Source organism: Chaetura pelagica, unplaced genomic scaffold, assembly GCF_000747805.2.
Source record: "Chaetura pelagica isolate M959 unplaced genomic scaffold, ChaPel_1.0 scaffold50, whole genome shotgun sequence".
In the NCBI taxonomy this organism is placed as follows: Eukaryota; Metazoa; Chordata; class Aves; order Apodiformes; family Apodidae; genus Chaetura; species Chaetura pelagica.
In genome coordinates this window covers 6,261,153-6,275,834 of record NW_009952366.1, presented here as the reverse complement: position 1 = coordinate 6,275,834, position 14,682 = coordinate 6,261,153, and the positions used below count along the sequence as shown (strand labels likewise).

General features: G+C 39.5%; 1 protein-coding gene across 1 annotated transcript; it reads left to right on the top strand.

Annotated features, from left to right (window-relative positions):
* The first annotated feature begins 7,438 nt into the window (after positions 1 to 7,438).
* On the top strand, positions 7,439 to 12,964 carry TMCC3 (transmembrane and coiled-coil domain family 3). The gene is made up of 3 exons (XM_010008022.1): positions 7,439 to 8,331; positions 9,791 to 9,926; positions 12,578 to 12,964. The coding sequence occupies exons 1-3, from the start codon at positions 7,448 to 7,450 to the stop codon at positions 12,878 to 12,880; spliced, it is 1,323 nt and encodes a 440-aa protein (XP_010006324.1). The 5' UTR covers positions 7,439 to 7,447; the 3' UTR covers positions 12,881 to 12,964.
* Positions 12,965 to 14,682: the final 1,718 nt, after the last annotated feature.

Genomic DNA, 14,682 nt, shown 5'->3' with positions numbered 1-14,682 from the left:
GGAACCACCCATTTAGCACCTGGGGCTCAGGGCCTCCCGAGTATTTCCTTATATTGCTATAGGAATCTGAGAGAGGAGAATACACATAAAAGCGACACTGATTTTTAAAAAGCTGAGATAGTATTTTAATGACTCATTCTTAATGGTGCTGCTTTAACAGTTGGACTGATTTGAAGCTAAATAGTCAACAGTGGGGTGTGGAGCTTATCTCTTGCCTGCTTGAGAAATTTAAACATAGTAAATCTGAGTATTAGTTCATGCTGTATTGTTTTCCCTAGCAAGGACAGTGTTTGGTTTTCGGGTTTGTTGTCTTTTTTTACATGCCTGCTGGATAGTAAATGGAAAGTAGCTTATTTACTTTTATAAAGGCCTGTTGAAGTTTGCAGTGTCTAGGCACAGTTGTTTGTAATGGAACTGGTGTAATGAAACCTGTCAGTTTTATGCTGAGGAACAACCTGGAACAGGACTTGAGTGCAAGTTGTGACACGGGAGACTTGTTGGGTTTAAAGAAGCTGACCTTAGCAGTGAAGCAGAAAACTGCCTCTTCCCCCTATTGTTCTCTCATTGTTGGTTTAATCTGAAATAGTACCATATCTAAAGACTTATTTACACACAAGCAATGATCTAGCTGATTTGGCCTTAGTTCAGTCCTTTAATTAGAAATTAGATAAAAGGTTATTTCTGGAATACTCCTAGTTTGAACTAAGCATGTCCATACGATTTGAGGTAAACCAACATTGGTGTGAACTTGGCAGTTGGGGTCACAGGTTATATACATGGCTATTTGGCATTGTCCAAGTTAGACCAAGAGAGTAAAAGCTGTCTTTCTAGTAACACCAGAACTTATGTATATGCTTTCTTTGGCATTGCTTTTTACAGAGTTTGTTGGGGGGTTTTTAAAGCATTTTAAACTTTTTTTCTGAAACTAAAATTACCAGCACACTTTCCTCTATTTTGGGGTGCCTGTGTTTGCAGTCTCAATTCTGTAGTGCTGATAAAAAGGGTTACAATGGAGGGAAAGATAAGTGGTCAAGCTGACCTTGGGAAAGGAGTGGGTTCTGTATCTGAGGTCGTGCCTAGTATACTTAGCTGCTTAGTCTTCATCTGAGGTCCTTTCTAAGTTGCTTAGTGTAACAACTGGATTTTTATGATTACCAGACTATGTTGGCATAATCAGGAAAATTTTCAAAACTAAGCAAAGGTCCGTGGGCTGATCTGCCTCTGTGTAATGATTAAATGGCCTTGAAGCTCCTTGGCCTTAGAATATTGAAGTGCAGATGCCTTTCAAAAGTTATCTGGGATTATTTTTTACTACCCCCCATAATAAACTCATGATGTGTGTTCGTGAGGTGCCTTACAGCTTTAATGTTTGTCATTCTGATAGGTGATAGAGGATCTGTTGATGGCAAAAGCACAACCTTCTATGTTTGACTTCATCAGCTTTTGCCAGGTGGTCTCAGACAAATCACTTTCACTGATAAAAAGCAGGAGAGTTTGCTGTCTCCCTCCATTCCTATGTTGTCAACCATCTTCATGATCATTAGTGTGATGTTCTGAGTGTAGGTACTTCTAGATTTACTGTTAAGTAGCTCTTTAAAACAACATGGGCAGAAGGTGTTTTGCTGTAACATACTGTACAGGAATTTGGGGGGCTGATTTTTATATAACTTGAAACTTTTATGGTAACTAAGCACTGTTTTAGGCCTTCCATGAAGGACTCTTCTGTACATTTTAGAAGGAGCAGTAAATTTGAAAGAGATGGTAAAACTCTCTCCCCTGACACTTTTCTGCTTTGGAATATACTGAATATCCTTTTCATGCTTTTTTAACCCACTTACCCTGTGCTTCCAGTATATGTGTACAAAAAGATAATTACTTTTCATTATTTTTGTTAGCTTAGATGATGCTTCTGTGCTTAATCTTATTTTGTATGTTCCTTACTGGCTTCTTTTTCTAAGCAATAATCAGATAGTCCTCTAAAAGTCTTGCAGCTTAAATTGATGACTCAAATTGTTATCAGAAGCTTTTGTTTAGCTTGCACAGCTATGACTGGTGATGGTAATGAGGCTGTTTGGGAAAAGAAAAAGAAAACCCAACCACCTTTACACTGAGTCTATATGAGTGAGTAGATCACTTTGTGTCTTTATGGTTTGCTACTGTTAGCAAGGCAACCCAAAGGTGTGTGTTTTCTGGAGCCTGATGCATACATGCAGTCAGGGACTGCCTTGCAATGTTTTTTCTCTGTGTTTCTTTCAGCCATTTCTTAAAAGAGTAAGAAATAAACAGCAAAACTCAGTTTGACACCTAAATGTAGAAGGCTGAGCTCTCGCTCGTCAATGGAGAGCTATGGACAGTCAGTGGAAAAGAGGAACTGATTCATCTGAGCAGCTCTGAGATGGTGCTTGAGGGTGGGCTGCACTAGGGTGGGCTGCATGCACTTTATGCTCTATTAACTATGGATTTCTTTCTCCCAAATGGATATCCCCCCCTGCTGCCCCAGGACCTTTGCAGAAGAAATAACATTCTACATCTGCTTTGCATTTTGCTACCAGAGGATGTAATGGCCAATCTACATGGGCTGTTAAGCATGATGTTCTCGCCCATTCAGCAGTTCCTGTCCATATGGAACCCATTTCCAGTAGTGTTTCCTGTGGCATTAGGGCACCTGGGTCCTTTTGTGCTCTGAGCTCATTGTTAGCATGACCTGCAAATCTGAGGTTTGAGTTTCTTTTGCAGATGCAGAAGTGAGAAAACATGTGGATCATTATGATGGCAATAAAATCCCTATCCTTGCTTCTGTGATTGGATTTTCAAAGTACTACTGTGCTCTGAATGCTTCTTTGTGAATAGCAGGCTGCCTTTACCCAGCTCTCCATTTAAGATTGAAAGTATACCTGCCATTTCATACATAAAGGGTTCATATAGTGCAGCTGTGTTCATTGCACCAAACAGTTATTCTCCTTTCAAAGCTCTGGTCTTTGCCCTGGGATGCGCCTGGTCATGCAGCTGGGCATCTGCTTAGCTCCTTGGAAAAAGGGCTGGGGTAGAATGAAGTTGTTTTACCTCTGAGAGGTGCCTATCTTGTAATCTGTGGTGTCTTCCTCTGATGCAGACAAGGAACCTGAATTGTTGCACTCCTAAATCACTGTTCTTAAAAGCTAGTCTCTGAGCCGCACAAACGTTACAATTAGTTCTCAACTGGGTGTATCAAAGTGCATATGTAAACTGTTCCATAAAATGCAGTGGTATCTCTAAGTCCCAGATTTCTTCCTTCAAACTAACATCAGCTACGACTATCACAGTAAACAAGTTGGGTTTTCTCTATTTTTTTTGTAGAAGGCAGAGTCTGGACCTGTCGCTGGCATTTCCTCAGACTCTGGGATGGAGCATTGCCTTTCTTGTGTTACTGCTTGTTTTGGGACTGCTTCCTCTTATCCATTGCTAATCCCAGCTCCCTATTAATTAATTAAGAATGATAGGAGAGTTGTATGATTATTCCATTCTTTTTTCTTGAAGTGCTTCTCACTTCCGAAATTTTATCTGCTCCCAGATAGGTTCTTTTGGCTGCTGGGGCCACTACTATATGTATATTTTTAGTTTTACTTTGTTTTCTTTTAGCAACCGCAGTGAAAATTTCAAAAACCAAATAAATCTCTCAAAAATTTCTTTGTTATTAACAGCTTGGTGCCCTTGTCAAGTGCTGGTGACCTGAGAGTCCCAGAACAATGACATGGATGGCATTCGTCATCTCTTCCTGTAGCGTAACTGGAAGAGCACTCATGTAGTCTGAGGGGGATGTGTGTTCAGTCTCCTGTGTGGGAGGATTTCAGCCCACATCACAGGAGAATGCACCAGTCCCTGTGGGGATGAAGTAGCATCCCAGACTCCTGCTGACAGTTGTCTTCTCAGTGTAATGAATGGGGCATTTGATACAGCAGGAAGTGCAAGGCATGTTTACAGTGTGTCAGGAAGCCACACAGAGGGTAATTCTGATCTTAAGACGAGACTGTTGCAGCAAGAAGGCTGTGGTATGAGATTTAAAATAAGATTTCAGGTTTGACCTCTGGTGTCTTGGGGTAGCATTAGTGTTGAGCTGTAAAGTGATCACAAATAGATATTTGCCAAACTACCTCATCAAGACAGAAGACAGGTGATAGGCCACTTGTCTAGAGATACCTGGATCCTCCAGTGTCTGTTCGTGTCTGATTTAAATCAAAACCACCACCACCAAAAAACCCAAAAAAAGAACAAAGAAAAAAAATAAAACCACCTTCCCTAAAAACCACACAAAAACAATCAATTAACCAAAAAAAACCAGCAAACAAACAAAACCACAAATCCCAAAAAAACCCCACACTGCCAACAAAAAGGTTTATTGCATCAAGGGAAAATTTCAGTAGCCTCTGTTGGTTGACCCAACCTTGCATCATGATGACAAGAGGGCAGCTGCCATTTTGGCCAAATACAATCAGAGGAATGTGTTGGATATGACTCTTCTGTATCCTTGGTGAGCTCTCAATCCACTAAACTAAAAAACTACTTCTGGTAGTGTTTTGGGAATTTGTGTCTAATTTCTTGTCTAAACATCACAATTTAAACTGATCCCACAATTAGTTTTATGCATTTTGCTACATGTTAATTGATTTCCTCAACTCCAAAAGCAATGCAACCTTCAGCAGATGAATTCCCTTGATGCTGTTGTTCTTTTTATCTCTATTGATGTTGTGACCATGAAGTTCCAGGAAGACAGGAGGTGCATGGTGATGATAGACCTTGCTGACCACTAGAGACTCCAGTGAGGGAAAGGACATAAGTAGAAGGGATCTAGTTTGGGCTTGTATCCAGTTATTACAATATATTTTTAAACTATTTTGTACTAAGGAAGTAAACACTTAAGGCTGTGTAAAGGTTAGAGATAGACCCACCCATTCTTGGAAGTATGTACGGCTTGTACTGAGTGACATCAGTGATGGATCTGTCTTATGTGTATATACAGTTTGGTTATTTATTACAGTATAATTTTGTGCCAAAGCTTAGTCAAAAATGTCTGAGGTTGTTTCAGGAAAGTATTGTTTTATACTGAGCTTTTTCTTTTTGGTGAATTTGTTCCAGACCCAGTAAATGAATTTAAAGAAATATTTGCAATATGGGGTACATATCTGGTATCTTAAGCTTTTAAACTATTTGCCTTGATTGCTTTTATTTGTTCTGTGATCCTTTGGAAAGAAAAAAGTATCCTATGTCAAGTTATTTTTACTTACATGAAATACATATTTTAACTACCACAACAGTACCATGAGTCTTGCCACTTTAAAAAGTGATCTGTAAAAGCTGTTTTTTTCTATTAGATATGTTTCTAAGACTTGTTCAATTAAAAAAAAAAAATCAATAAAATTGGAAGCTAGTTTTGTCCCTTGGGATTTTTGTCACTCGTTACATTAGGAATCAAACTGAGTGTACAGAGCCATCCATGTGTGTCATGTGCAAATGCTAAAATGACGTCATGAATTGGATTTTCTACGAAGCACATAGAACTGATGATATTAAATAATGTATGTTTTAAAATGTATTTATTAAAGTTACGTGCACCTCTTTTTAATACTTAAGCATATGGCTCAATATAATTTATTTTTAACAAAAGGGCAAACTGCAGAACTGTTAGGCCGCAGCACTGCTTTAATCCTTGGAAGAGAGTCTTAAAGGTCACCATTAACCAACTCCAGAGCTCTTCATTTTGCATTTTTCAAGTGTCCATTTTTCTTAGCAGTTGGTGAATGTGAAGGTTTTATTTTACCGTGTTAATCATGGAAGCATCTGAGAAGGGTCTGGTAGGAAATGAGGCCCACAGTGCAACACCAAAAGGTGTTGGAATCATTAGCTCATCTGAAGTGCATCTATACTAATGCATGCAGTATGAGCAACAAACAGGGGGAGCTTGAAGCCATGATGCACCAGGAAAACTATGACATAGTGGTTATCACAGAAATGTGGTGGGATGCATCACATGACTGGAGTGCCACAATCGATGGCTACAAGCTCTTCAGGAGGGGTAGAAAGGGAAGGAGAAGGGGTGGAGTGGCCCTCTATGTTAGAGAATGCTATGAGAGCTTGGAAATCAAGTATAGTCATGATGAGGTTGGGAATATTTGGATTAGGTTAAGGGCCAGTTGCTGCTGGTCTCTTTTCACAGGTAATTAGCAACAGAACAAGAGGAAATGGCTTCAAGCTGCAATAGGGTAGGTTTAGATTAGACATTAGGAAATTTTTTTTCACAGAAAGACTGGCTAGAGACTGGAATAGGCTGCCCAGGAAGGTGGATGAGTCACCATCCCTGGATGTGTTTAAGGGTCGTTTGCCTGTGGTGTTGGTGTATCTGGTTTATGGGAGAACTTTGTAGAGTAGGGATGATGGTTGGACTCGGTGATCCCAAGGGTCTTTTCCAGCCTGAATAGTTCTATGATTCTAGTGTGCACCCTGAGTACTGCAATAGCAGAAGAAAAAGTACTGTAATCCTCAGTAATAGAAGGATAAAAATATAAAGTAAGAGTAGATAGGATCTTGTCTCTGAAATAGTCAGATACAGCTCCACTTTTATGGCTGTATTATTACCTCCTGTGTGTTTGCAGCCCATCATGATAGAAACAGGATGAGACTAGTTCTCCTGATTAACCTGTGCATGATGCATGTCATCAAGAGTAGGACACTGTCTGGTTTCTCTAAGCTTGTGTTTTAAGAGGAATACAGCAATACTGGAGAGAATTTGCAGGAGGACCACCAAAACTGAACAAGGATGAGAAAACAAGCATTACAACAATGTGTAATGATATTTTTATGTTTTTAATCAAGGAAGAGATTGAATGGTGATCACTGGACATGTATGCATGCATAGGTCTTTCTGCAAGGCTTTAAATATTATAGACAATAACAAATACTGTAGTTGGAAATAAAACTTATTAACAGAGGTTGTCAGGCATTTTGAAGTCAAGAGTAGTTGAGCATCTTTAAAATGCATCTTTAGAAGTTACTTTAATACAGCTTCTGCCTTGTCTCTGCAATGATCTTGCCTAAGCAATTTTACTAGTTTTCTCTGGTCTTAAAGCTCTGAAAACCCATTATGGCTAGAGTGTTTGTTAAGCAGTCTTTGTGGATATGATGTTGGGGCAGCTTTAATTAAATGTAGCTTCTTTGCCATAGAGGCTAGCATGAGATGCTAAAAGGGATGAAGCTGTTCTAAACAAGTCATTTTTGTCTCATGCCTCCATGGCTTTAAAGCCTCTACAGCTTTAAATTTATATGAGGAAATTTCTATTTTGCTACTATAAGCTACTCTATATTGTGTACTTGTTGTAAGTGCACGTGGAAAAGAAAACTGAAAGTTGGATTTAAGAAAGTCAAATTCAAATTCCATTTATCTCTTTTTATTTCTCTTCAGGTGGAAAGACATGACATGAATACCCTGAGTTTACCGCTTAGCATTCGCCGTGGAGGCTCTGACACCAACCTGAACTTTGATGTACCAGATGGCATTCTGGAGTTTCACAAAGTCAAACTCAGTGCAGATAGCTTGAAACAGAAAATCCTCAAGGTTACAGAACAAATCAAAGTTGAACAAACAGCTCGCGATGGAAATGTCGCTGAGTATTTGAAGCTGGTAAACAGTGCAGACAAGCAACAAGCTGGACGCATTAAACAAGTATTTGAGAAAAAGAACCAGAAATCTGCCCACTCCATTGCTCAGCTACAGAAGAAATTGGAACAGTATCACAAAAAGCTCAAGGATATTGAGCAAAACGGATCTTCCAAAAGTACTAAGGAAACCTCCAAAGATAATTTAAAAGATACTCAGCATGGAAAGTCTCGAACCTCTGGGCATGGAACAGAGAGCAGCAAGTCGGGTGTGCCGGGTGTATCCTTGACACCACCTATCTTTGTTTTCAGCAAGTCTAGAGAGTTTGCAAACCTGATCCGAAACAAATTTGGTAGCGCAGACAACATCGCTCATCTCAAAAACACCTTGGATGAATTTCGGCCAGAATCGAGTTCAAGAACATATGGGGGCAGTGCCACCATTGTTGCCAAACCAAAATATGTTAGTGATGATGAATGCTCCAGTGGGACTTCTGGCTCAGCAGATAGTAATGGGAATACTTCCTTTGGTCCTGCTGTTGCAAGTACCCTGGACAGCCAGGGAAAGCTTTCCATAATTTTGGAGGAACTAAGGGAAATCAAGGAGACACAGTCCCAGTTAGCTGACGATATTGAGAATTTAAAAGCACAATTTAAAAGAGACTATGGCTTTATTTCTCAGATGTTACAAGAGGAAAGATATAGGTATTTTTTTGTTTTTAAACTGTTCTCTTGAAATGACTTTTGAATGGGTATAGAAGCTGTTTGGAAAGTATAAACGTGTGTGTGTGCTTGTGTGTGTGATACTTCAGAAGCAAGAGGAAAAAAATAATTCCAAACAATATCTGGTACCAAAATGTTCCACTCCTTCCAATAAGTGAAAATACATACAGAACATTAATATTTCCTGTGAAATTATGTGGTACTTCTTGGCTTTTTTGAAGCCTTGTCATAAAATTCCCTTATCTGATATCTTACTGCCATATTGTATTATGTGAATGCTGCATATAGGGAATGGCAAAGGTTTTGTTACTGGTGGAAGAATCCTGGTCTGTTGTGACCTGAAAATGCTAATCAGTCTAAGATATTTCAGAGCTGAATTACAGCTGATAAATATACCCTTTAGTCCTGAGTACCTTGTCCATATACTTCTCAGGCATATTGCTGTTGCGTGGAGGCAATGTCACTTTTTACCCCATGTGACACACGGCTGTGAAATGTAGTTTTAATGCTGTAGCACAACTTCCTCTTGCATTTATTACTTAGCAATTAATTCCTTTTATCATCCACTGTGGGAAGTGAGATATGCTCTACAGAGGGCTTGCACCTGCTGTACCTATATTCTGTTTGTCATCTCCCTTGTTGATTGCTGGAGTCTTTACTACACTAATGGGCAAAAAACTCAGTATGAATTGCAATATTGATGTTTCCTTTGTTTGCACTTCTTGAAATACAAGGAAAGGCTGCATATTGGCTGGTAACACGGGAGAGGAAAGAACAGAGCAAATAGCCTTCTGCACTCAGGACTTGGTTTCAGGATAAGGCAGAGCAGCCTTTTTTGACAGCTTGCTGCCAGTAACATCTCAGGTCTCCTCCACCATTTCCACAGTCAACTTTTCCTCCATCTTTTTTGTGCCGACTGCAGTGTTTGCCTGTTGGTGTGTTAAACCAAGTTATAAATTCATACACACACAAATTTAGTTTTTGATAGTTTGCCATGCAGACACGTGCCAGAACAGGCTGTACATGAATGGCAGGACTCAAGTTCCTGAGAACATGTTTTTCCTTGCACTACTGGTGAGCTGTTAGCTGGCTCAAGTTTACTTACGAAACCGTATCATCATGTCTAAATGAAATGTGAGAAATGGAAAAATGTGAGCTGTGCACTCTTAGCCACTGAAAGTTCATATCATTTGCCAATGATGTACAAATATTTGCTTTTTAACATTGCCAGCAAGGAATACTCAAAAAAAGGCTTTCAGTTCAATGAATAAATGCTTATAGAGAGTTTCCAAAGATTTTGCTGATCTCTCTGTGTTCTGTAATGCCAGTCAGTTGAATCCATAGTACCCTGAGAAGTTACCTTTTAAAATGTGTAATTGTTTTTATGATTTAGCATTACTTGAATAGATTGCACTAAATTTAGACCTTTTTTCCTGATAAGATACGAAAGATTGGAAGACCAGTTAAATGACCTCACTGATCTTCATCAACATGAGACAGCAAACTTGAAACAAGAGCTAGCCAGCATAGAGGAGAAAGTGGCATATCAGGCATATGAGCGATCACGAGATGTTCAGGTACTTGTGGGGTTTTTTTACCTTTGTCATAAATGTCTAACATGTTGTAGAATATTTGTACTGTAAAACACTTGCATCTTTCTACATTTTTGTATATAAGAAGTCTGGGGAAAGGTTTAAGTCCATGCTCTGTTTTAAGATGAAAGCTCAGTATGTTTAAATCAGTGACAGTATCCAGTTGTTTCAATGTATTCAGAATTTTATCTGCTGGAATTGATGATACAACCTAGGCAGACTTGTGCATGAAGAATGGCCTATTTTAATACCTTGCACCAGAGGAGGAAGGAATTGAGCCTCCTTGTATTGTGTAAAATGCCACTTTTGACAATGTCCTGACACAAACCTCTTGTCTTGGGTTTTCAACAATATGTAGGCATATCACTGGCAAGGTTTATTGTAGATTTGGCAGTAATAACTTACGAGTTTTAACCCATGATCGCAATGGTCCCTATAATCAAAGCTGTAGGGTTTGTTCACCTTAGTGATCAGTTGTAGTCACGTCTGGCTTCACTCAAAAGCCAGTAATAATTTCTACAAGTTTGTGCTGACAGCATGTAGTTACATACTTGAGTATTTGTATACAATGTAAGCATTTATATAATGCATAATATTTCTGCTTAAAGTCTAAGTAAGTGGTGAAAAATGGTGAGAACACTGTTTTGCCTTACCTGGGTTTAAATTAATTAACTGAGGAATGCTCAGAGACTGTCTTCATTAGGGCTCAGATGGTAAAAAAACAAACAAGCCCTGCTCTGTACGCCCCTGTGTCACATTTCTAAATGTTGAGAGCACCACCCTTTTTCCTGATTGGTGTGAGAGCTGGGAACATCCAGGGAACAGTGTGGGAAAGCAATGATACTGAATCTAAAGCATACCATAGGTTCATTTGTAGGTTTAAAGAAGAGAGGTCCCTCATGCAGGGCTCCTTCCCATGAAGGCATCTTAAGGGTGTAAAAACTGAATGAGACTCAAGTTCTCCAGCAGTAGAGCTGTGAAATATTCACTAACTCCTCAGCAGAACTAGAAGTTCTAAAACTAATAGAACATCAGATCTAAAACTAATTGAAGTGCTACACTGATACAGCCTTGTTTCTTTTCTCTCTGTACAATTGGCCATGTTTAAATGTGTCTCTTTGGGGGTTGGCAGATAAGCTAAAATAGAGTAAAAGCATTTAAGTTGTGTGGGTATTTTAAGTAACAACCTTAGGTTTGCAGTGCTCTGTCCCTAAGGGATTCGTAGATTGTGTTTAGAACACTTGCTCAGCATCTCAATGCAGAACTGCAAGCATCACACTTTTACAGCAGGACTTTCTCTAAAGCAGCACAAGGTGATTTCAGAATAATTTACGGTCAGTGTGGAAGAAAGACCAGGAAAAAGTTCTTCAGTGTGTACCAAAGAGCATACATGAACCGCAGGGGACTTTGTACTACCTGTTAAGAACCATCTTCTATCATTACTAACTCCTAGCATGGTGAAAGGGAGCAGCCCTTTGTTAAGTGCTGTGCCACATGCTTTGTACTGACTTTACTTCCTGGCTGGTTACATGGTAAGCCAGTTCAACTTGCCAAAAACAAGAAGCGACCCAGCCAAAGCAAGCTAGGAACTCCATGTGCAGTGGTTTTGTTTGTTTGTGTTTACATGGAGGATTGGGTTGAATCAGCTTACTGTGCAATCAGGTGAACATCCCTGCCCGGTGCAAGGCAAATGTTTGGAATTTGAGAGTGAGGAAGGAGGAAGGGATTCTGGAGCATAATTTTCCCTTTTACCCAGTGGTAAAAGGTTATGTCAAGTTGATTGATCTCATTCATTTATAGCCTTTCACTCCATTACACAGTGGTGCCCAAGTCCCAGCTCCAGCAAAAAGTGTCATTTTGGCAAGTGAAGCAGTCAGAAAGTTTTCCATGTTTTGCTGTGAGAGGGCCGAAGTGTGGACTTAGTAACAATTTTGCTCAAAGACTATATTTAGTTCACCATCAAGCGGAGCAGCAACGTCTACTTTCTTTAGAACAAAACGTGAAGTGTAATATATCATGAGAGGTTCCCATGAAGGTATCGCCACAGATTTCTCCACTGTCTCTACTGCCTGCTGCCCTCTTGGGGTATGGATTAATGAGCCCTCTCACTGACAGAGGGAGAAAGCAATCTCTTACTAACAACTCAATCCCAGCACTGTATGGTGGGTGGCTTTGAGAGAAAAGTAATGTAGAGGTGGTGGAAACCAAATGGTACATGTTGTAAAGCAGTTGTAATTAGCATCACAGCAAGCCCTACTACCTTAATGTTTTCTATAGTGTATACAAATAAACTTAACTTTGATGCTGTTTTTATGCAGTGAAAGTTGCCATGGAAACAGCTTTTCCAATACTTCTATCTCATCAGTATATGCAGGAAACATTATCTGTCATGGAGTTACAGTACTTTTTCTCAAACATCAAAAATGTAAAAACTACATTTTGGATGATGTTGTCAGACTTGATTGGGCTTCAGCAGATATATATGTGAATTTATTTTTTAAAGAGTTGGCAGTTCATTTAAGTTTTAGGAGTCTATAATAAATTACATTTCTAATCTAGCCAATGGATGGCTTTGCAGCTAAAACAGAGTGGTGTGTGGAAATACAGCTGCCCTGATTCTTGTTTTCTGTCTTCAGGAAGCCTTGGAATCATGCCAGACCCGGGTTTCAAAGCTGGAGCTCCATCAGCAGGGACAGCAAGCACAGCAGTCCGAAACGGTTAATGCCAAAGTGCTCCTGGGGAAATGTATAAATGTTATCCTGGCCTTCATGACTGTCATCTTAGTGTGCGTTTCCACCATTGCAAAGTTCATTGCTCCTATGATGAAGAGCCGTTTTCATATCATTTGCACTTTTTTTGCAGTGACACTGCTGGCAATATTTTGTAAAAACTGGGATCATATTATTTGTGCCATAGAAAGGATGATTATACCCAGATGAAGCGGCTTGTCTGGCTGCTTTTTCTTTTTCTTTTTTTTTTTTTTTTCCCCTCCCTGTTTTCTAAGTGCTGTATGTACACGTAATATTTTTTGTCAGTTTAAATGTGCAGAGTGGATGGAGAAGGCTGCAAAGACTCTTGAACTTTAAGGTGTAAATACATAAATGCGTATGTGTTGGCCGTCAGTCACCTGTTCAATCAGATTGGGTCTAGATGGTTATGTCTGAGATGAACTGCTCACTTATGTCAGTCTTCTGCCTTAATCCAATGGGTTTTCCACTTTACAAACCCAGGCCCACAAAGATGGCATGATGCGTAACCACTGCCCAATAGTGATGGGTTCCCCAGGAAGTGTAATTGTACCAACAGAGAAAGAATAGAGAAGGAGGGAGTTGAACACTAGGATTCCTCTAGAAGATTAAAATGGGGTTTGGTGTGTTCATTCTTTTTTGAGGGTAGGGAGATGTGCTTTCTCCAGAATTATGGCTGTTGTCATTCCCTATAAACATATATTTATGATGTATATTAAAAGACTTTCAGTTCAGTGCTTTTCTCAGAACTCTTCTGGTTTTGCTTGTTTCTAAATAAAATTATAGGAAGATTTGCGTTAATAGGGAGTACTGACATTATAGCCACTAGAATATTTCAAGTATTTTAGATGCAGATTCAAGCACACTTTTGGGCTATAAAATTACCTAATTTTCTAATTGCACTTCACATTCAACTATTTGCTTTTTCTTTTTCTTTTTTTTTTTTTTTTCCTTCCCCTCCCTGTTTTCTAAGTGCTGTATGTACACGTAATATTTTTTGTCAGTTTAAATGTGCAGAGTGGATGGAGAAGGCTGCAAAGACTCTTGAACTTTAAGGTGTAAATACATAAATGCGTATGTGTTGGCCGTCAGTCACCTGTTCAATCAGATTGGGTCTAGATGGTTATGTCTGAGATGAACTGCTCACTTATGTCAGTCTTCTGCCTTAATCCAATGGGTTTTCCACTTTACAAACCCAGGCCCACAAAGATGGCATGATGCTTTGGGAGGGATCCAAGCAACTGCAGATGCCAGATGTGCTTCTTACAAGACTGGATTGCGAAGAGTGTGATCAGGAGCACGTGCACTACGATGTGTATCAGTCCTGTTAGACTAAAAAGTTAATTTTCTCTTTGAATCCAGTTAGAACGATAAGCCAAATTATACAATCATATGTATTAATTGTTCTTGATTCTAAATTGATGGGTATGTGTATACGGGGTTTCTAATTTTCAGGACCAGAAAAACTTGATGCTTCTGCTAGTAACCCCTTGCACAGAGAGTTTGTTTGTAAATTGTGATGACTGTTGACCAGGCTTAGCAGTTGTTTTATGCTGGCACTGTTCCTTATCACACTCAGGAAACACGCAAAAGTGGCATAAGGCTTCCAAAGATGAACTGAATTCAATTACAAGATCTCCAGGCTGCTTTGTAAAGGAGTAATTTGTGGATATGTTGTTGTGCAGAGGAAAGCACCCTCTTCAAACCCTGCAACCTGCAAGTGGAAAGGAGTACACAGAAAGGCAAAATTTAGGTTAGCTTTTGTTAGCACTGAATTGTTGGGGTGCTCCAGCTGAATGCAAAGCAGATAGGTGGTGGGACTCTGGTACAGTGGATTTCTTTTGTATCAGGCTAAGGAATGTGGACGCAGCATGAGGGAACAGGTCCTTATGGGAGCAAGGAGTTAAACTTCTGTAAATATACCAACACTGTGCAGACTCTCTTGTCAAACATTCCTGGATATAATGTATTAGCATACAGTACCACTACTAGGA